General features: G+C 67.8%; 2 protein-coding genes across 2 annotated transcripts; one reads left to right on the top strand and one right to left on the bottom strand.

Annotated features, from left to right (window-relative positions):
• Positions 1-54: 54 nt before the first annotated feature.
• On the bottom strand, positions 55-4,462 carry CHLRE_12g548051v5 (uncharacterized protein). Its single transcript, XM_043068920.1, has 5 exons — positions 2,775-4,462; positions 2,534-2,621; positions 1,958-2,411; positions 1,621-1,811; positions 55-1,378 (listed from the first exon to the last, which is right to left on the bottom strand). Exons 1-5 carry the CDS (start codon positions 4,323-4,325, stop codon positions 960-962), a joined length of 2,703 nt encoding a protein of 900 aa, XP_042919061.1. The 5' UTR covers positions 4,326-4,462; the 3' UTR covers positions 55-959.
• Positions 4,463-4,582: 120 nt separating this feature from the next.
• On the top strand, positions 4,583-20,473 carry CHLRE_12g548050v5 (uncharacterized protein). The gene is made up of 14 exons (XM_043068919.1): positions 4,583-5,057; positions 5,275-5,418; positions 5,810-5,958; positions 6,245-6,411; positions 6,568-9,860; positions 10,159-10,650; positions 10,819-14,742; positions 15,011-15,088; positions 15,328-15,537; positions 15,764-15,892; positions 16,183-16,314; positions 16,522-16,575; positions 16,800-17,010; positions 17,205-20,473. The coding sequence occupies exons 1-14, from the start codon at positions 4,752-4,754 to the stop codon at positions 19,145-19,147; spliced, it is 11,232 nt and encodes a 3,743-aa protein (XP_042919060.1). The 5' UTR covers positions 4,583-4,751; the 3' UTR covers positions 19,148-20,473.
• Position 20,474: the final 1 nt, after the last annotated feature.

Genomic DNA, 20,474 nt, shown 5'->3' with positions numbered 1-20,474 from the left:
CCCACACCAACTGTCCCACCCCAGCTGTCCCTTCGGCTCCCTTCTCAAACGCAGCTTCAGCGAAATCTACAGCCTGCCCGACTCCCGGCGTGTGCGGCCTTCCGCCCGCCTTCCAAAACGCAACAGCCCCCGCCTCTCCTCGCCAGCCGCTCACAGCCGAAACTCTGCTTCTTTCTTAATCAGCCACAAACATCAGCCACAAACAATGCCTCGGAAACAACACCTCGGAAACTTCCTCCCATCTAGTGCGCGGCCACAGCTCCCCTACCGAACGTCGCAGCACCTATCCTCACCATCAGCAACGCTTCCTCACCTCCGGTTGTGCTGTTGGCGTGTTGCACCGCATTCGGCCTGCCCGCCACAATTGTCGTACACATTCGGGCCCCTCTTCTGCTTTGCTTCGCCTTGTTCTTGCCCCTGCTTGTCACACTGTCGCCCGGCCATTGTTTTGCTGCACGCCGTTGCATTACGCTAGTGCTCGTCTACACAGCTCATCCGTGGACGCCGGTCGACTGCCTGCAGGTGCGCATCGGCTATGCTATCCGCGCGGTGTGGCGTCGCATTGAGTCTGTGTGGTGCTATCGCCTTGGCCGGGCGCCCGGAGCGTGAGGAATGCGCGTCAGCAAAACATCGACACAACCTGCCAGCTACCGTCGGTACAGTAACAGCGCGCGAACGACGCACCAATGCCTTGTCCCTTCTTGCTACGCATTTATGTGGGCACGGGTGGGAGCCACACACATCGGGACTACGCTTTCCTGCCCCTTGCCATGTTCCATCACGGGCTCCACCCGAAGCTTCCGCTCACAGCAGCAGAATACCGTACCTGCCGCCACCGGCACTCGCTAACGCCGCTGTCCTCGTCAGTGTCCCTCTTGTGCATGCCAGGTCCATGGAAGGCCAAGCACTCTTCGACAGCAGCCCCTCAACCCACATCGTGTCCAATCACTAGGCACTCATCATGCATTGAACACGTCCGCCAGGAACGCAAGTGACAGCCCACTCCACGCTGTGTGCTGCTCACGACATGCACCCCCGCCGCCCACGCCCCCCTGCTCTGCCGCGGCGGGCATCACCTCCCCACCAGGCCGCTGCCTGCTCTCATCAACCACGCCATCGCCACTCGGCGGGCTGTCTGCGCATGACTCCATCTCCACCGCACCGTCCCCAGCCGCCGCTGCGCTGACGCAATTCGGCGCATCGCGTTCAGCGCCACTGCCCTGCATGCCTACGCCGCCGTCGCCCGCCGCCGCTAGTGCACCCCGATCACGTTGTGGCCGCAGCGCGGCATCTGATTGGGACGGCGGTTGCAGCTCCAGCGCCTCCAGCGGCCATGCTTCAGAGGCCATCGGCTCCAGCTCGCTTTGCAGGTGCATGCCTGTGAAATTGTAAACACATGCAGCTCGCGTGAGAATGTGAACGCACGCAGCTCACGTTGCCACCCACATACATTCGAGCGCCTAGATTCAGCGCCAAGCCAGGGCCCCAGCCTCACAACCCCCGGTCGCGAGTGTGAAGGCACCAAGCTTCATGACAATCAGCTGGTGTCTGGCGGGGTTGCACTGTTGCCGCCTCTGCGCAAGACAAGCGGCGCCAGCCACACACCAAGCGCACACACACCTTCCATTCCACCTGATGGGCGCCTCCGTCGGATGGTGTCTTCACCAGCGCCAGCGCCGTCCGCCGGTACCAAGCCTCCTGGGGCACACGCTGCCAGCGCCTCAGGATCTGGGTTCAGGCGAGCGGCTTCGCAGGCGTCCTCCTCTCCGTCGCCAGCCGCCGATGCTGGTCCACCGCTCGCATCGTCACAGCTGCGAACACAAGAACCATACCGGTATGCATGAATACAAGAGCGCCGTTGCGATAGTCGGACAAGCCAAGTCAGCAAACAGATAGCGCGTCTCCAGAGCCACAATAACGGTGTGCAGGCCCGCCACCCAACACCTGGACAACGCACCTCGAGTCGGGCACCGTTGCCTGGATAGGCCGAGGCGGCGCCGGTGGGGGCCGGAATGCGCGCAGCGTGCTGCAACGGGCTGCGGCCAGTATGCGCGCGAGCCGCATCGCCTGACGCAGATGCTGCCCCCGGCCCACTGCAGCCACGTCGCTTCCTCCTGCGCCGCCACCGCCGCCACTTGCTCCGCCGCCTGCGCCTGCCCTGCTTCCTGTGCCCCCGCACTGCAGCAGCAGAGACCGCACCGCGCCGCCCGCAGCCTCTGCAACAGTCGGGTCGTTGCCAGGCTGACCGCTGGAGGTTGAGGGCTGGGCCTGTGGAGGCGTGTGCACAGCCAATGCCTTGCGCGGCCTCAGCGCACCCTGCACGCCGCGGGCTGCGGCCGCACTAGCCACGCGCAGTTGCGGCGGGGCGCCGGGCGGGAGCGGCGCCAGTAGGCGCGACAGCGGCAGGACGCCTGTCGCAGGGGGAATGCAGGCATGACATGGATGGATCATGCTAAGTGGGCCAGCGTTCAGGGCCGGAGCGGGATCTGCAGCAGTTCAGCATGACAGGAACGCGACTAGTGAACGGACTTACGCATGAGCTGCGAGAAGGGTGAGGAGCCAAAGGCTGACTCCAGTCGCTGCGGTGGCTCCAGCGGCACCAGCTCCTTCACAGGCAACCTCTGCAACGCAGCGCGCCCAATCCCACATCAGCGAGGTATGCTCAAAGACTCACCCACTGCACCTGAACGCTCCGTCACCAAACGTTCAACGCGCTTCTCTGTTAGAGGACCCACAGAGTGACACAGGGAAATCCCTCCCCCTTTCCTTCCTACCGAGATGGCGACCTCCTCGGCAGCAGCTGCACCATTGCTGCTCCGCCCGGCGCCAGCGGCTCCGCTCTGTGTGGCCGCGGCAGCTCCGGGCGCCGCCGGTGCAGCCTCCCCTCGTCCTGGCTGCCTGGAGGGCATCGTCGCGGGCGCCTCCTGCTCCTCATCCTGCTCCTCCTCCTGCGCCTCCTCCACGTCCTCCTGCCGCTGTTGCTGAGGTTGTGACGGCTGCAGCAGCGGTGGCGGAGGGCTGACCCACTGCGGCTGCGCCACCTCATCAAGCGCGAGCATGGGTGACAACAGGCGCGGCAGCTGCTCCGCAAGCCGCCGCTGCTCCTGCTCAGTCGTGGCGCTGGTTGAGGGTGTGACACCGGTCCTGCGGCCGGAGACACAAGGGCTGGCGCGCTGCGGGGGGAGCGGAGACGGGTCTGCGGGCACCGCTGGTGCGGGCGCAGAGGCGCGCTCCCTCCGTAGCTGAGATTCAGCCGCACGAAGCAGCGCCGGCGCAGGGCTGGGACTCAAGGATGGTCCGTGTGCTGCTGTTGCTGCGGCTGTCTCGCCTGTGTGTGCGGAAACGCCGGCGGCGTTGGAGCTGGTGCCGGCAGGCGGTGTAGGAGTGGGTGTGGGCGCGGGCGTTCTGGTGCTCATGACGCGGCGCTCTGCCGGCGCCTCCTCATCAGCAACGCTCTGCCGCCGGCTCGCTGTGGCAGGTTGCGGCGTGGCGCCGTCCCCTGCAAGTGCACCCGCAGCCGCGTCTGTGCCCACATGCTGCTCCCTCTCGGGCGAATCCCCTGCTGCGTGGTCGCTGTTGCTGCCAGCCGCTCCTCTGGGCTCAGTTGACCCAGATGGGCTCTGGTCGCTTTGGACCGTGTCAAGCTCCTTCAAAGCAGCTACGCCTGCAATGCGAGCGCCGCCGGCATCATCATAGCTCTTGGCAGCACCGCTGACTGAACCCGCCATGTGGGTCGGGCCCTGCGGGCCTTGCGCTTCGACAGCCACAGCAGCGGCAGCTACATCCGACTCGCGTGGCGGCTTGGCGGCGGCCCTTGACACTGACGGCATGGGTGCTGCCCCAGTAGTTCTGGGCCGGGGCGCTGGCGTCTTCCGGGCTGGGCAGTGGCTGCTGCCGCCCCTGGTGGCCTCCGCTTCCAGAGGCTGATGGGCCATAGAGGCCTGGGCCCGTGCCAGCGTCGGCGCACCCAGCTGGCGCCGCAGTCCAGGGACCGAAGGCGCTCGGCCAGCGGCTGGCTGCGCCGCCACGGACGGCGAGGGTAGGGAGGCGGAGCTGGTTGTCCGTTTTGGTGAGGGCCGGCGGAGGTTCGAAGGCGCCGAGATCGGCGAGGGCCCGGGCGTGGGACCTGCCTTGGCCGCTGCAGCAGCTGCAGCTGCGGTTGGAGCACTAGTCGCATCTGCTGCATAGCTGGTGGCAGCAGCAGGCACAGCTCGAATCAGCGGCGGACAGAACGGAGCCGGGCGTTTGCGCGCCTGCGGATGTGCGGCATTGGCGCCATCGCCACACCCCTCGCTGGCGTCAGGCTGGAAGCGTTGGCGCTTCATTACATATGATACTTGACCTATATAATTGAGCGACGAATGAAGGGCCGTTGACGAAGGGCACGCCAAAGGCCGGGCTCTTCTTGCGACACGTCCAAACAAGGTCAGGTCGGGCCAAAAAAATAATACTGCCGCACAAATGTTTTCTTCGGCAGAGCGAGTTCGCACTCCGGAAAATGCCTTTGAAACGTCATCCAATCGCACTCGACGTCGGCCAGCCTTTGCCCTTGAACTGCCCGTCATAGACCATGGTTTAGGTTATGTACACGCGAGTTATATATTTGGATTGACATGGCCTAGCCTCGGCAATACCTACAGTCTTTCCTGGTTTAGGCTCAATTGAGCCCTGGTGCAATCTCATGCATGAATGGCCGCGACTCAAATACGTAATCACGCCCAACCGGGCGCCTGATAGGGCGCCGAGTTGAAATGGTGTGCGGTTGCCTGTGCTTTGGCAAGAAGCGCGTGGATGGTTCCCAAAATGATGAAAGATCAGCAAAGAGCAAACAGCCAGGGGGAGCCCCACCCTTGTATAACGCATTACCGATTGCAGCACCGTCGGACGCAGCCCCTGGTGTCTCACAAGCCAAGGAAGCAGACGACGGCATTCGTTCCCAGCGAGAGGAGTATCGGGAGGAGCTTGAGCGCCGGCTCTCGCAGAAGTCGCTGGCGAAGCATCTCTTGGAGCGGCAGCCATCATCGAGGAATCAACTCTCTCGACAGCACAACCTGCATGTCAGTTCGGGTGTTATGGGATTCTGCCACCATGTTGCCGCTAGTGGTTTACCCGAGGTTTGGCATGACGGGTGCAGTGCGTGGTATGTTGGGAAGAGTGGGGTAACGTGCCAGGGTGTTGCGGGTCACAGTCCACCCTGTGCCTACCAAGGGGACTACATCGGACCGTTCTTGATTACGCCTCGCTACCCCTGTTTACCCTGCGTCTCCTCCCCAGTCAAAATCATTCGGGGGCGCATCAAATGTGCCAAGCGCTCAGCGATGGCAACCTGACAGCTCGGCGCACGCGGGCACAGCATCCGGCCTGGCACCGCCTGCTCATACGTCGCAGCCGGCTGCCGCACCGCTGCTGCTGCTGCAGGTGGGCCGGCTATTGAAGCTCACAGGTTGAAAGGGTGACGAGTCCAGTGACGAATTGAGGCTTAGGCGAGGCCGAATACATAGAACCCAGTACGAATGACCTCCGATGTGTTTCATTGGAAATGCTAGGCAACTTGAGCGTCTTGACAAGCGGTTGCGCACGTGTTACTCGACAGGGCGTGGCGCTGGCACTCCCTAACGTAGCGGGTACCAGCTCTCAGGGGGACCAGTAGCTAGGCCGATGCCTTCCCGCTATTGGATGTCCCGGACGTGTTTGTCATGCCCGTGCCACGGCAACATGCCATGCCTGCTAGTTGGCTCTGAATGTTGTGCGTGGCGCCCCTCCCCTTTCGCTCGCGCAACACGCCACAACGCACCGTCACACACCTCAGGAGGTGAAGCCGCTACGGGACCCGGTTGCGGCGCCGTCCCTGACGCGCGTGGGCGCCAGCAGCCACTCCGGCGCCGTGTTTGGCTCTGCTGGTGGTGGCGGTGGCGCTGGCGCGACAGGCATCAGCGGCAGTATGGCCAGCAGCTGCAGGTGAGCCGCTGCGGACATTGCGGGATGTGGGGATGGTGGCGGCTTTGGGCAGGCGGTGGCAAAGCGGGATGTGAAGTACTCGTGCATACGATAGCCACGCCAGTTGCGGCAGGGACGGGGGCGGTAGCGGGCGTGCAGGGGTTGTGCTGAGGCCGCCCTGAGGCCGTGGCGGGCACGGCAGTGCACCTGTAGCTAGCGCCCCTGCTTTCACGGCCCCACTCCGTCTTGAGTGGGCGGCTACCCACCTTCCACCTCCCACCTGCCTCCCGACCCTCCTGCTCTGCAGCATGAGCTTCGCACGCTCCGTGTCGCGCCTGAACGCCTTCGCCACCTCGGGCATCAAGTCGCGCCGGGCTTCCATGGCCGTGATGGACATGGACGGGTCGGCGCGCGGCACCTCCGCAGCCGCAGCCGCGCTTGCAGCCAACCTGCAGGCCATGCTGGGGCTCCACGGTGCGTGCGCTGCGTGCTGCGCTTTGCGCTGCGTCGCGGCGCTGCGTCGCGTTCCGCGGTCACTGCGTTGGCCACTGCGTAGTGTTGCAGGGGTCAGGACGCGCCACGCGTGGGTATACCGGTAGCATGACGGCGGCGTTCCCCCTCGCGCTGCAGGTGTTAACCTGGGGCCCACTGCGCAGTTTGCGCGAGGCAGTGCCAGCTCCATAACCACGACCAGCCAGCTCGGCATGGTGACGCCGGGCACGGGAGTGGGCGGGGGCTGGGGTGAGCCGTGGCTGCTGCACACGCTGTTGCGGCCGGGCGCGGGACATGGCACGGGACCGGGCGCGTACACGATACCGGGTACCATCAGTCACATGAACACCTCGGCTGGCGGCGGCGGCTCCTCGCTAGTGGTTGGCTCCATGGCCACGGGCGCGCTGGGCAAGATGCCGTCGCACACGCGCCTCATGCTGTCAGGCATGCCCGACCGGGCCAGTGCGGGGGCCGGCAGCACACCCTTGGGGCCAGGGCCTCCCAGCCTCGGAACCCTGCCGGCGGCTGGCGCCGCTGCCGGAGGCGGCGGGGGCGCACCGAGTTCGGGGGCGCCGTCGGTGGCGGCGGCAGTGGCGGGAGGTTCCGGCAACCTGGGCCGGCCTTATGGCAGGCCGTCAATGAGCTTGGACCGGGACCCCTCCCGCTCCTCACTAAGTCAATACCTGGGGCCGGGGCACGCAGCAATCCCTAGCGGCAACACGGCGGGAGGGCATGGCCTCGGCGGCGGCGCGGCGGCGCAGCCGCTTGCGCTGCTCACGCGCGCCGTGTGCGACCGCGCCGCGGCGCTGCCGACGCCGCTGATGGTGCTGGTGCTGCGGCCAGCCGCGGCGGGTCCTGGCGGCACGTCCGGAGGCGTCAGCGCGTCGGAGGGAGCAGCCGCAATGGTGGATGCAGATGTGGACGCGGATACCGCGGCAGGCAGAGGTACCTCCAAGGACGCGGCAGGCCACGCGGGGGTGCCGGTCGTATCGATGACGAACGACGGCTTTGCCGGCCTGACCATAAGCGGCTCGGAGCTGCGTACACAGTCGCTCTCCTCCCTCAGCCGCGTGGTGGCCTCCATGTACTTGGACTCCCTCAGGCCGCAGGCAAAGCCGGGCCGGCGGCGGCCAGGCGCGGCAGCGGCAGCGGCGGGCTCAAGCGCTGCAAACAGCGGGGCGGCACAGCAGCGCGCCGGGGCGCCGCAAAGCCTTGACGGGACACCGGAGGCGGAGGCGCGTGCCGCGCTGGCGGCGGCTGTGGCGGCGCTGGCCGGCGGAGATGTGGACCTGGAGCTGGTCTGGCAAAACGTCGCCGCCGGCGCGCTGGCGGGCGCCGCCGCCGCCGTCAGTGGCCACGACGTCCGCGTCGTCAGCGCCACTACCACCACAACCGCTGCCGCCGGCGGGATGTCCGTCAGCGAGGTTGGCGTCGGGCAGCTGTCCATGTCCCTGTTCGCGGCGGCGAATGCCCCCGCCGCGTCTGTGGTGCCGGCGCCGCCTGCCAGCCCGCCAGGCGTCGGCCCCACATGGGCTGCGCTCGTGTCGGGTGCGGGCGGCAGTGCGGCGCGGGCGGCCCCGATCTCGGCAGGCCCCGCCACGGCCGGCGCTATCTCGAGCCGCCTCTTGGGTGGCCAAGCAACGCCGTCATCGGCACCAACCACCGCGAGGAGCCCCTCCTCCGCCTCTGCACCCAACCTTCCAGCGGCGGACGCACCCGGTGCCGCTGCAGCTAGCCAGCCTTCAAACTCCTCACCCTCCAACGCCATCACCTCCTCACCGTTCAGCGCCACCGCCGCGCCCGAAGCCGCAGTGGGCGCGGGCGCCACCTCTCATGCTACAGCCGCAGCCACGGCTTCTGCTGCTGCTGCCACTGGTGATGCTGCTACAGCCGCGAGCGTGTGGGCGCTCCGGGAGCTGCTGGAAGCGGACCCTTGCCTGCTACTGCTGGCACGTGACCTGGTGCGGCAGGCGGCGCTGCGGCCAGAGCACGTGCCGCCCGCCACGCATGCCGTATCACCAGGCGGCTACTGCCAGCTGCTTGGCGGCCGCGAGCCGCTGCCGGCCGCCGTGGCGGCGCTGATGGCGGCACTGGCGGCGGCATCAGCCGGCGGCGGTGGCGGGCCCACGCCGGCGGTCTCCGCGAGCAATGCGGCGCTTGGCGCCGCGGCGGGGCGCAGTGCGGCGTCGGCGGCGGTGGGCGGCGCGGCGGCGCTGCTGGCGGCGGTGCAGAGCGGCGCGGTGCGGGTGCACGCCGTGGCGTTTCAGGCAACGGCGGCGGCGGCAGCGCCCTCGGCCGCCACCACTGCGGCCCAGGCCGCCTCGCCCGATGCCGCCAGTGCAGCAGCAGCAGCGGCGGTGGCAGCGGCAGCCTCGGCCTGGCTGCCTGCGATCGTGTTGGAGTGGCCGCAGCCCACGGCGGCGGCGCTAGCCGCTGCAGGCGTGCCGCTCGGCCTGTACGGGCCTGCTGGCATGTCCGGAGCCAACATCGGCGCCGTCGTCGCCGCCGCCGCCAGCGCTGCGGCGTCGGGCGTGCTGCCGTCGCTGCCCTCAGGCACAGCGGTGACGGGGTCGCTGCCGCCGCTGCCGCGGCCGCCGCCGCGGCCGCACTCCTTCTTCGCCGGCCGCACCTCTTACACAGATCACAGCCACAACCCAATGCTGTCGGCGGACACCTCGCCGCCGCCGGCAGTGGCAATGGTGCAGCCCGCGGTGTCGCACCCGAGTGACGCCGCGGCCGGCCTTGGCAGCTTCCTGCTGTCGATGCCGTTAGGGCTGGCGTCAGCCAACACCTCTTATCAGGGGCCCGCCGGCGTTGGCGGCGCTGCCAACGGTGCCGCCGCCGCCCACATCACCACCGGCAGCACCAACCAGGCCACGCACCCGTTCATGATTAGCAGCGGCACAGTGCCCAACGCTCAGCCGCCCGGCAGCGTCGGCGGCTCGGAGCCGCGGCACAGCACCGCCGCGCTGCCGTCGCTGTCGCTGGGTATGGGCGTGGTCATGGATGGCAGCGGCTTCGCCGGGCTTGGGCAACAGGAACCCAGCTTTGGCAACATTATCGCCGGCGGCGGCAGCAGCCAACGTGTCGACGCGACCGCCGCTGCCGCGGCGGCGATGACCGCGGCGGCGGCGGCGGCGCCCGGTAGTGCCTGGCCGATGCCTAACAGTCAGGCGGCGCCAGTAGTGCCGTCGTCCGGTGGAGCTGGGATGGGTGTCGGCGCTGGCACTGGCATTGGCACGGACGCGGGCGCGGGTGCGGGCACGGGCGAGATGGCGGGCGTGGTGGGATTGCTGGAGGCGGCGGCGAGCGACGCGGGCAGCTTGGCGCCGCTGGCGGGCGAGGAGCTGTTGTACGTGGTGCAGACGTGGCAGCGGCACCACCTGCTGCTGGCCTCCGTGCCGTACGCCATCACGCTTTTCGACTGCGGGGTGAGCAAGCAGCAGGGGAGCAGCAGGGGAGCAGCAGGGGAGCAGCGGGCATGGTATTGGGTTGCGGGGGAGTGGGTTAGCGGCACGCTTGCTGGGTGGGGCTATGAGGTAGATGTATTTGCTATCCACGCGGCGACGTACACACGCGACGAATGCGGAGAGCAGTATGTCTATTCACATGCTGACATGTGCGGTATGTGCTCATTGTGTTTGTGTGTGTGTGTGTGTGTGTGTGTGTGTGTGTGTGTGTCGCCGCGCGTTGTGTCTTCACGCCCGGCCACCATGCCTTCCCCTGCAGGGTCGTGTGCTTCAGCAAAACCAGGGCTCAGTGGACTTCATGGGTGAGCTCACCTTTGCGGAAGAGGCACAACAGCAGCAGCAACAGAACTCGGACGCACAGCAACAGCAACAGCAGCCGCAACAGGCGAAGCCGGGCCCCCCTCTCGGGCTGCTCAGCGCGCGCAACAGCTTGCCCAGTGACCCGCGCGAGTCGGTCGCCTACATGGCCAAAGCCCAGGCGGAGGCAGCGGGCAAGGTCGCCGGCGGCTCCGCCTCCTCAGCTGCCGCCGGGGCGGCCGCGAGTAGCGCCAGCCCGCACCGCAGGAGCCCGACCGGTGGCGGCTCTGGCGGCTTTTCGACGGGCTTTGGCGGAGGCGCGGGACAGGCGGCGACGCTGCTTGATGTCAGCGAGCTAGATGTCCTCAGCGTGTTGTTCTGCCTCTGCCCGGAGCAGCTGGATGAAATGCTGGAGGAAGTCATTTGCGGTAACATGTACCGCTCGCTGATACCGGTAAGCCGAAGTGCGGCATCGATTCCGGGCAGAACAGGGTTGGCGCTGGCCGCTCATGCACGCAACCGACAACAGTCCAAACTAGTGTATTCGACGCATCCTGCGCTCGCTTGACGACCGCCAGGGCTCACGCTCCTCCCAACCCCGGTATCCACTCCCTTCCTGCAGGTTCCCCGCGTGATGCGCCCTTGCATCCGCGCCGCTCAGAGGTGGGGCGCGCGCGTGCTGGCAGAGCAGCAAGCCAACGCCGCTGCTGCACCCGCCAGCGTCGACCCAGCCGCCGCCGGCGCCGCCACCACCGCTTCAGCTGTCCGCGCCACGGCCGCCGCCCTCCTGGGCGAAGGCAGTGGTGCCACTGCTAGCGGTGGCGGCGGCGGTGTTGACAGCCCAGTGGACGCAACCACCGGCCTCGCCCCAGCGCAGCTTTCCGCACTGACTCACTCGGGCACTTTCGTGGCTTCACATGGTGGCACCGCCGCCGCCGCCGCGGCGGCGGTGGCAGCCGTTGCCGCTGGTGGGCGGCTGAGCGGGTCACAGGCTAGGATCGCAGCGGGCCCCTCAGGGCGGTCTCTGCTGTCGTCAGCGGATGTCGAGATGCCGAGCGGGCGTGGCCAAGCCGACGGGCGCGGCAACAGCGTCGGCGGAGCCGCTGCCGCCAACGACCTCACCACCACCCAGCCACGCAGCTCAAGCAGAGACTACTCCACTACCGCCCACAGCAGTGCGGCGGTGGCGGCGGAAGCGCTGGGTGTGAGTGACCGTGTCGCCGCCGCGACCGCCCTCACGCGGCCGCCGATGCGGCACGGCACAGGCTCCTTCACGAGCTATAGCTCCGGCTCTGCCCCACGCAAGGGCGCCTACCATCCTAGCCCTCGTCGCGGCGGTGCCGCCGCCGCCGCCAGCGCCGCCACCAGTGCCGCCGCCAGCCCCTTACCCTTCCACCGGCTGATCTCTGGCGCCGCCGCCGCCATCACCGCCACCAGCGGTACGGCCGGCACCGACCCTGGAGAGGTGCAAGCCACGCTGCCCAGCTTCGGCTTTGGGCACAAGCCCAGTCATCAGCGGCGGGCGCAGCTGCTGGGTGCCGTCGGCACGAGCGCGTCGTTTACCGCTGCGTCGTCCCCGGCCTTCTCCGCCCGTGTGACCGCTGATGACAATCAGGACGACGGCGTCGGCCCGTATGCGGTGGAGGCGGCGGACTGCTTTACAGGGGAACCCGACCTCGCGCCCAGCCACGACAGCGGCAACGGCAGCTTTTCCCGGTCGCCCAGCACTGGTGTTGCGGCTGCTGGCGGCGCGCCCCGGCGGCGGCCGCCGCAGCGCAGCTACAGTTTGCGCGGGCTGCTTTCGCGCAGCTTCACGCAGGGCGCTTCGCAGCCGCACGCCCCTCTTCACCCGCAGCTGCAGCCGCAGCCTCGCCCGCACCACCACCCGCCCTTGCCTGGATCGCCGCTGCTGCGCGGCGCCGCTGCCGACGGACAGCACCGCGTCATCGGCAGCGGCAGTGGCAGTGGCAGCCAGGCCTCGACCCCTACTGCAGCAGCCGCGGCTGCGGCATCCAGCCAAGCGCCCCCTGCGCACGCCTCCCGCCTCGGGCTTCTGAACAGTGTAACCTCGGCCGTCTCCGCCCCCGACCCCCGACTGCCAGCCACCATGCCCACAACCGCCAGCGCCAGCGCCGTGTCCGGCGACGACGGCCAGAAACTCACGCCGCCTTCGCTAGAGCCCGAGCCCGTCGCTGAGGCCCCGTCGCCCGTGCCGACCGCACGCGCCGGCGTCGTGGCGCCGGCACCCGACCCCGAGGCCGCAGCAAGCGGCGGCTCTGCGGCACGCCGCCGCGATGGGAGCCTGCTGCAGACTCTCCAGCGTGCCGACACGAGCGGTGGCGCGCCTGCAATGGCAGTCGGGAGCAGCGGCGGCAGCTTCAGCAGCGGTGCCGGCGCGCACGCGGGCAAGCCACGCGCGTCAGTTCTGGCGTTTGCGGAGCGGCTACGGAGCATGGGCAGCAGCCGCACACCAGCCGTGATTGACGGGCCCTTGACCAACGGGGCCGACGCCGACGCCACAGCACGGCCGGCGGCGCCAGTCGTTGACGGCTTGATGCCTGACGCGAACGGCAGCGCGGCGGCGCAGGTGGACGTTCAGTCGCAAGCTGACAGTGCACCGAATGTGGAGGAGCAACACGCTGCGGCCCTGGAAGCGCCGGCGTCCTCGACGGCGGCGGCGGTGGCACCGAAGCAGCACCCGCGCACCGGCGCGCTGATTGACGCGGCGGTGTCGGCACTGCCGGGACGCGTCCTGTCTGCGGTGGTGGAGGGGGGCGAGGGCGAGCACTCGATGCGCCTGGGGACACTGGGCTCAGGGCCGGAGGTGCAGCGGCGCCTGCAGCTACAGGCCATGGCGGACCCTGCGGACCCTGCACCGCTCGGTCCCGGCGACGGGCCCGCGATCAGTGAGGATATGGCCCATGTCACCGGCGGCGGCGCCGCCGCCGCCACCGCGGCGGCGGCAGCACGCGCTGGCGTCGTCCTTGGGTCCGGGTTTGGATCCGAGGGCACGGGCGGCGGTGGCGGCGGAGACCTCAACCTGATCCCCGCCGCCGGTGACAGCGGTGCTGCCGGCGGCCCTACATCCCCCAGCTCTACCAGCTACAGCCACGGTCAGAGCCACAGCCAGAGCTACAGCCTGCATGGCGCCGGGCGCAGCGGGCACCTCAGCGCGAGCGGCTCCGGCGCACCTGGTCCCGGCGGCGCGGCCGCCGACGACGCCGGGTCCGCCGTCACCGCTACCGGCCTCGGCACCTACGCCAGCACCTCTAGCATGTCGCCTGGCGCCGCCGGCACAGGCGCCAACGGCGGCGCCGCCGCCTCCACCTCAACTGCAGCAGGCGGTGCCGCCAGCGGCGGCGGCGCAGTGCACTCGCGCGGCAGCGTGCGCCGCCAGGGGCACGCCCTAAAGCGCCCGCTCAGCCGCAACAGCACGCGCTCCTACCTAGCCCAGGCCCTCCCCACCTCCACGCTCACCCTCATTGGCCGGGTGCACTCGCAGCGTGACCTGGAGGCCCTGGACAGCGCCGCCGACGGCGCCGCGGCGAGCGCGGCCGCAGCCGCCTTCGGCGGCGGGGCAGCCGCCGTCCTCAGCCCCGGAAATGGCGGCGGCAGCCGCGCACGTGGCCTGGGCGGGCGGCGCGGCGGTGGCCTTGGGGAGGTGGGGCGGAGCATGAGCTTTAACGTGGCGCCCAGTGAGCCGCGGCTGACGGTGCCGCGTATCTTTAGCTTCATGCGCTCCGCCTCGAAGCGCGTTCTGGAGATTCAGCAGAAGGCCGCAAGTGGCAATGGCCTGAAGCAGGCCGGCGGCGGGGCCGGAGGCAGCGGCGCGTTTGGCGGCGGCGGCAGCTTCGCAGGCGGTGGCGGCAGCAACGAGGGCGCCCTGGCGACTATGTCCGACTGCATGGCGTTCGCCGCAACTGCTGCTGGCGGTCAGGTGCCATCGCCGACCCAGCCGCAGCCGCAGTCACCGCGAGTAGGCCCCAGCATCAACGCCATCGTCTCAGCGCCTGACACCGGGGCGGGGGCATTGGCGTTCGGTCGAGAGAGTGACGCTCCGACTGGGGAGCACGCCTTCGGCCAGCTGGGCACCTTTGCGCAGATGGCTGGCGGCGCCGCCGCCGTGACCGCCACCAGGGAAAGCGCATCCACGGCCGCTAACACCGTCAGCGGCAGCCACTCGCACTCGCACCCAGCGGACGGGGCCGCTCTGGCAGCGCCTCGGGGCTCGCACGAGCCAGGCGCGCTGCCTGAGCCTGCACACTTCGGCGGCGCAGCCGCCGGCGCGGCGGCGGCAGCGCAGCTGCCATCGCCGCCGCCTTCCCTGCCCGTACTACAGCCGCCAGCAATGCTACGGCTGCGGGCAGAGGAGCGCGTGTTGCGTGACGCCGCGAGTGGTGGAGCCGGCGCGGCGGCGGCTGTGCAGTCGCCTCGCGACATGTCGCCGGCGGAGATGGCGCGGCGGGTTGGGTCGGCCTGGCACGAGGTGGCGGCGACCAGTTTCACGGACCCAGTGACGGGGGCGCGGGTGGTGGCCATCGTGCAGGTGAGTGGGGGAGTGAGTGGGTGGGTGAGCGTGACGGAGCCAGGGGTGGTTGCGGTGGAGTGCCTGCATGTCTGTGGGACGCATGGCAGGCTGGCGGGTTGATTAGGGCGTGCGTGAGAAGCCGTGGGCGACACAGCGACCAGCCATAATAAGCATTGCGGTGGATCCGCGCGAGTACTCCCAGAAAAATATTGAGTGACCGCACTGCACGGTTAACCATGCCAAATCTTACTTTGTTTCGGTGTCACCCGTTCAAACAATTGAATAGAACGATGTGAGCGAGAAGGTGGAGACGGAGATGCAGCTGACGGAGCTGATGGAGGTGGAGCACCGACTGCTGGAGCAGGTGCGTGCGTGTGCGTGTGTGTGTGCGTGTGCGTAAACGGAGGGAGCAAGCGACGGCGCGAGGTAGACGAGGGGGAATGGCGGAGAACGCCGGGAGCTTTGGGGCTGTCGGGAGATTTTAACTTCGTGATCGAGTCCATGACGCGCAGAGCTGCAGTCGGAAGATGGACTTGAGCCCTCATGCTGAAACGTGCTCATATCGGCTGACGCCCCATGCCTCATACCTGGTGCCCGCCACAGATCTTCCCTCGGCACGTGCTCGAGTACATCGCCGTACAGAACATGACCATGTACGCAAGCGGCGCCGGCGGCGGTGCTGCAGCTGGCGGCGGCGGCCCTGGCGGCGGCGCCGGCAACACCGGCGGCGGGCGCTCTCGCCGTGCTAGCCAGTTCGAGTTGCTTCAGAGCCAGGACTGCAGCCAGTTGGCGCACCACCACGAGGCAGTGACGGTGGGTGGATGGGTGGGTAGGTGCGGGATTGTGGGCATGCAGAAAAGGGTATAATGAGCCATCAGGCGTAGGGCACGCGCACTCCTCCATCACACGGGCATACACACACCGCTCCCTCCCAACATACGCTGCCTTACACGGTATGCAAAGGCGCGCCTCACACCTCCCGCGCGCGCACACACACACACACATATATATATATATATATATATATATATACACACAGGTTCTGTTCTGCGACGTCAAGGGTTTCACGGCCATGTGTTCGGTGGTGGAGCCGGCAGTGGTCATGGCCTTCCTGAACTCGCTGTACACACAGTTCGACTCGCTGCTGGGGGTGCACGACGTCTACAAGGTGGGGGTGCCAGAGCGTGTGTGTGTATGTGTATGTGTGTGTGTGTGTGTGTGTGTATTGGGGAGGGGGCCTGGTGGACAATGCCCCAGGCGCACATGTGTATGAGTATGATTGTGTGGCTGCATATGCACGTGCACACGCGCGCATGTGCCATTGCTAGCCTGCGCGCCGCAGAGCCGGGCCACACCACCCGCACGTCACACTCCCAACCGAGCGCCGTGCGTCCACGGGCGTGTCTGCCTCTCGCGCATAGTCAACCTCTTCAATGCCACGTCACTGCCTTCCCGCAGGTCGAGACCATCGGCGACTGCTACATGGTGGCGGGCGGGCTGATGCGGCGTGGGCCGGACGGCGTGGGGGCGCTGCTGGAGCACGGGGAGCAGGACCCGGACCATGCCCGCAAGGTGGTGCGTTTCGCAAAGGTACGGCGGTGGGCTGGGTGCGGATGGGGCTGAGGGGCTGTCGCGCTGGGGAAGGAGGCGTGAGCCGCCGGGACCCCGGGACAAAGCCACGCCGTGTCTTTGTCTTTCTGTCTTAGGTTGTGTAGTATTTTTAGGCCTCCCGCCCGTGATTGGATATTGACCGGATTGCTTGCTCACACGAGCCGCACGCAACCACTCCCCACGCAGGCCTTGCTGGAGGTGGTGGGGCACATGCGTATGCCCACAGGCCAGCCGCTACAGGTGTGAACGTGTGTGTGTATGTGTGTGCATGTGTGCGTGCAGCTGGAGGTGTGTGTATGTGCACGGTTGCGTGCTAGTGGTATCCGCCGTACACGACACCGCTGCGAAGCACGTCGGGCATCACGCACAAACGGCAAGCACGACGCACCGCACGTGCATCTCACCCCACTCCACCCCATCTCAACCCTCACCTCGCGACCACCGTCACCAACGCCGGACCACAGGTGCGAGTGGGCATCCACACCGGGCCCGTCACCAGCGGCGTGGTGGGCACCCGCATGCCGCGCTTCTGCCTGTTTGGCGACACCATCAACACCGCCAGCCGCTGCGAGTCGACCTGCCCGCCCTGCGCCATCCACGTCACCACCGCCGTGCGAGACCTGGTGCCGGAGGAGCCGTGGGTGCCCACCGGCGGGGTGGCCGCGAAGGGCAAAGGTGAGCCGGAATGCCGTGCGCCATGTTTGCGTGTTGTTGTGGTGTGAAGCATGGCGGGCGATTGTAGAATGTTAGTGCTCTGGGTGCCGAGGCGCTTGCACACGGTTGCCTGCCGCTGGGTCCGATACGAAGGCATACGCAAACATAATTGCGGCGCGATTGCTGCTGCTGATGCTCCGTGTCGTTTCCCACAGGCGTCATGCGGACCTGGCTTCTCGGCAACACCGCCGCACCGCCGGGCGCACCCGACGCCGCCTCTCCTGAAACTATCGCCTCGCCCACTGCCACCGCCGCGGCCGCCGCAGCGGCAGCCGCAGCAGCAGCTGCTGCCACGGCCGCAGCCGCCGCAGCCGCTGCGTCAGCAGCAGCCGCAGCCGCATCACCGGAATCAACCGGCTTTGGCTCAGCCAGCAGCGGCAATGCGTCGCCGGTGTCGGCGGCAGCGGCCGCGGCAGCGGCCGCACGGCGCCGCGCCGTCGGCGTGAATCGACGCGCCAGCGTCCGGACGCTCCCGTACGCAGGCTCGGCGCTGTTGCCGTCAGGCGCGGCGGCGCCCGCACACTCGTCTGCATCGGGCATGCTGGCGTCGCCGCCGGCGGACAGTGCAGCCTTCGCGGCCGCCCTGGCAGCGCAGGGCGGCGCCACGGGCCTCGGCATGGCGGAGCTACCGCCACAGTCGGAGGCGCGCTCGTTGCCTGGCGGCGGCTCCGTCCCCGGCGCCTCGATGGCGTCGGGCGGAGCTGCATTCAGGCAGCAGTCTGGGGAGCCGGAAGCCGCCAGTGGCCCGACAACCATGCTTCGGCAGCTGCAGCCGCCACAGCTCTCCGCCGCCTCCACCTCCAGTGACGCGGCCACTGCAGCCGCGCAAGCCGGCTTCAGCTTCGCTAGCGGCTCCAGCAGCACCGCCGGCGGCGCCGCCGCCGCAACCGCACCCGGCGACAGCGCCTCCCCTTTCCTGGCGCCGCCCTCGGCCGTGGGCATGTCCTCAACAGGCCAGGCCTCATTCACCCGCGGCGGTGGCGGTGCAGTTGGCGGTTTCATGACGGCGGCCGGCGGCGAGCTGCCTGTGCTGTCCAGCGCCGCGCACAGCAACCTGCTGCTCACGGGCGAGGCGCGGGGCACGGCCGAGTCAAGCCTCATGGGTCCTGCAGCACCAGGCACCAACATCGCCGGCGGCGCCTTCACGACCGCAGGAGGCCTGGCGGCGGCGGCGGCCCTCCACCGCACCGGGTCGCGCCTGGGGAGGACCGGAATGGGGCTGCCGCCAGCGACATTGCAGGCCGTGTTGCCCGGTGCCGCTGCGGGTGCGGGTGGCGCCGCCGCTTTCGATGTCACGTCCGCTGGCAGCGGCGCCGGTCGCGGCGGCCGGGTAGGCGAGCCGGTGGTGCCTGCGGGCGCCGCCACTGCCCCGCTGCTTGGTTCGCAGGAGCTGGCCACGCCGCTGACCACGCCCATGACCCAGACGCTGACGTACGAGCAGAAGCAGGAAGCGGAGTGGCGGGGTGAGCAGGGGCGGCAGCAGGAGGCTGCGGCGCGGATGCAGATGCAGTTACTGGCCATGCGCCAATTTGAGGAGCTGGGCGATGAGGGGCAGCCGCAGGAGGGCGCAGGCGACCGCGGTGACCGCGCTGTCACCGCCGCGGACGACGACGCGCGGCTTGTGACGGTGGACGGAATGATCTGCGGCATTGTTGGTGGCGGGGGCGCCGCCAGCCGACTGCCGAGCCGCCTGGGCAGCGATGCCTCAATCACCCTAGCCGCGGCCGTTTCGCCGTCTGTTGGCATTGCCGGACCGTCGTTCCCATTAGGCCGCAGCATCGGCCTTTCTGGCGGCAGCAGCGGTGGCGGAGGCAGCGGCATTGGCAGCAACGCCGACAGCCGCGTGGGCTCGCGCCATTACTCGACCCTTGTGGAGATTATGGGTCCTGACTTTAGTCGCGTGAGCGCCGTCAGTGGAGGAGCTGGTGTGTCCGTGTCTATGCACCGTAACATCTACTCCAGCGGTGGCCCGAGCTTCATGGCTGTTGCGGCCACGGCAGGCGGCCCCACGGCGGCTGAGGCGGCGGCGGCGGTGGCTCAATACGGCGGCTACCGAGACGCGCAGCCACGGGACCTGGACGATGGTCCTATGCAGTAGGGACCGCTACGGCACGTGCGAGCAGCTAGTTAGGCTGGAATGTTGGGGCTAGATTAGAGGCCACGATTAGAGGCATCAGCAGGCGTTTCGTCTCCGAGATCAAGAGCCCCAGGACTGGGTGTGGTGTGAAGCTTATATATGTTAATGCAGCCCTGTCCGGCTGCCGCTGCATAGCCTGAGTGCGTGTGTGAGGGCCGGATACCAGATGCTTGGACAACTGGGGAACAGTGCTTTGCTGCTCCTTTGGAATCCTGCCGAGCACACTTGGGGGCTCTGTGGCTCAACTGCTAATGGCACCTGGCTTTAAGCGGAGCCAGAGTGCTACTGACGGTGGGCAGGCTTGGCTTTTCTGAAAGGCAATTAAATCATCTCCCGGGGCGCTGTGTCTGCTGCGAGCGGAGTCATCCAGCGTTGCGATCGTGTGTGATGGATGGGCGCCAGAGCAAGCTGTGTGCGGGAGCGCCAGGCATTGAACTGTGACAATCGCCCGCTTTGGTTGGACCCTGTGCAATTGCCGTTGATGTCATGGACTGCTTGCCGGAGACTCAGTTGCATGCATGCGCCAAGGGACTGAAGCCCACCAATGGCATGGCCGGGCCCGGAGGGAACCAGGGGCCCGGCATCGAGACGGACCCGAGCACTGTTTTTGTGAGTTGCTGGTTGCTGGTTGGCGTGTTGAGTGGTAGCAGAGCTGCCATCAAATTTTGGGTAGTGTTACCTGACGCACGTTAGCACATTGTGTTTTACAGACGAACGCGATGCCGTATCCATTCATCCAGGACCCGGGGAGATTGACGGACAGGGCTCCGATTGCTGATTCCGGGCTTGTGGAGTACGGTACCGTACCTCGGAGTGTAATCAGTCGACCGTCGCTGAGGCTCAATCGGCGGCTCGACTGTTTGGTTGACAGGGCAAGAGATGCGAGCGGAGTTCTTCTGTCGGGAGGTGCTAGTGTGGAGGCCCCGTATGTGAGTACGTGAGCGATTTAGTACGAGAGACTCGGCAAGAGGACTGAGGACTTAGTCGCGCAGGCACGCTTCCTGCCTGGCGCAGTGTGATTGGGCAGAGGGCTGTTGTCCCCGCCCCAAACAACAAATATAGCTGGCCAGCTGGGCGGCCGGACGCAGGATTCGTCTGGGAAGGCCGTGAGCCCGTCGACTGATTGGCGCGCAGTGGCACTCTGTGTGTCAGGTGGTTTCATAACACGGCAAATGCGGCACATGCCAGTGCCTCTTGTCAATGATATTGTACACCGGTTGCGCTTCACGCCTTCCATTGCGCGACAAGAGTGCATCCTACACTTACTGCAATGGGAGATAAGCCTCAC

The sequence above is a fragment of the Chlamydomonas reinhardtii genome, chromosome 12, assembly GCF_000002595.2.
Source record: "Chlamydomonas reinhardtii strain CC-503 cw92 mt+ chromosome 12, whole genome shotgun sequence".
Lineage (NCBI taxonomy): Eukaryota > Viridiplantae > Chlorophyta > Chlorophyceae > Chlamydomonadales > Chlamydomonadaceae > Chlamydomonas > Chlamydomonas reinhardtii.
Note: the sequence above shows the minus strand (reverse complement) of the source record. Positions and strands in the feature narration are given on the sequence as shown.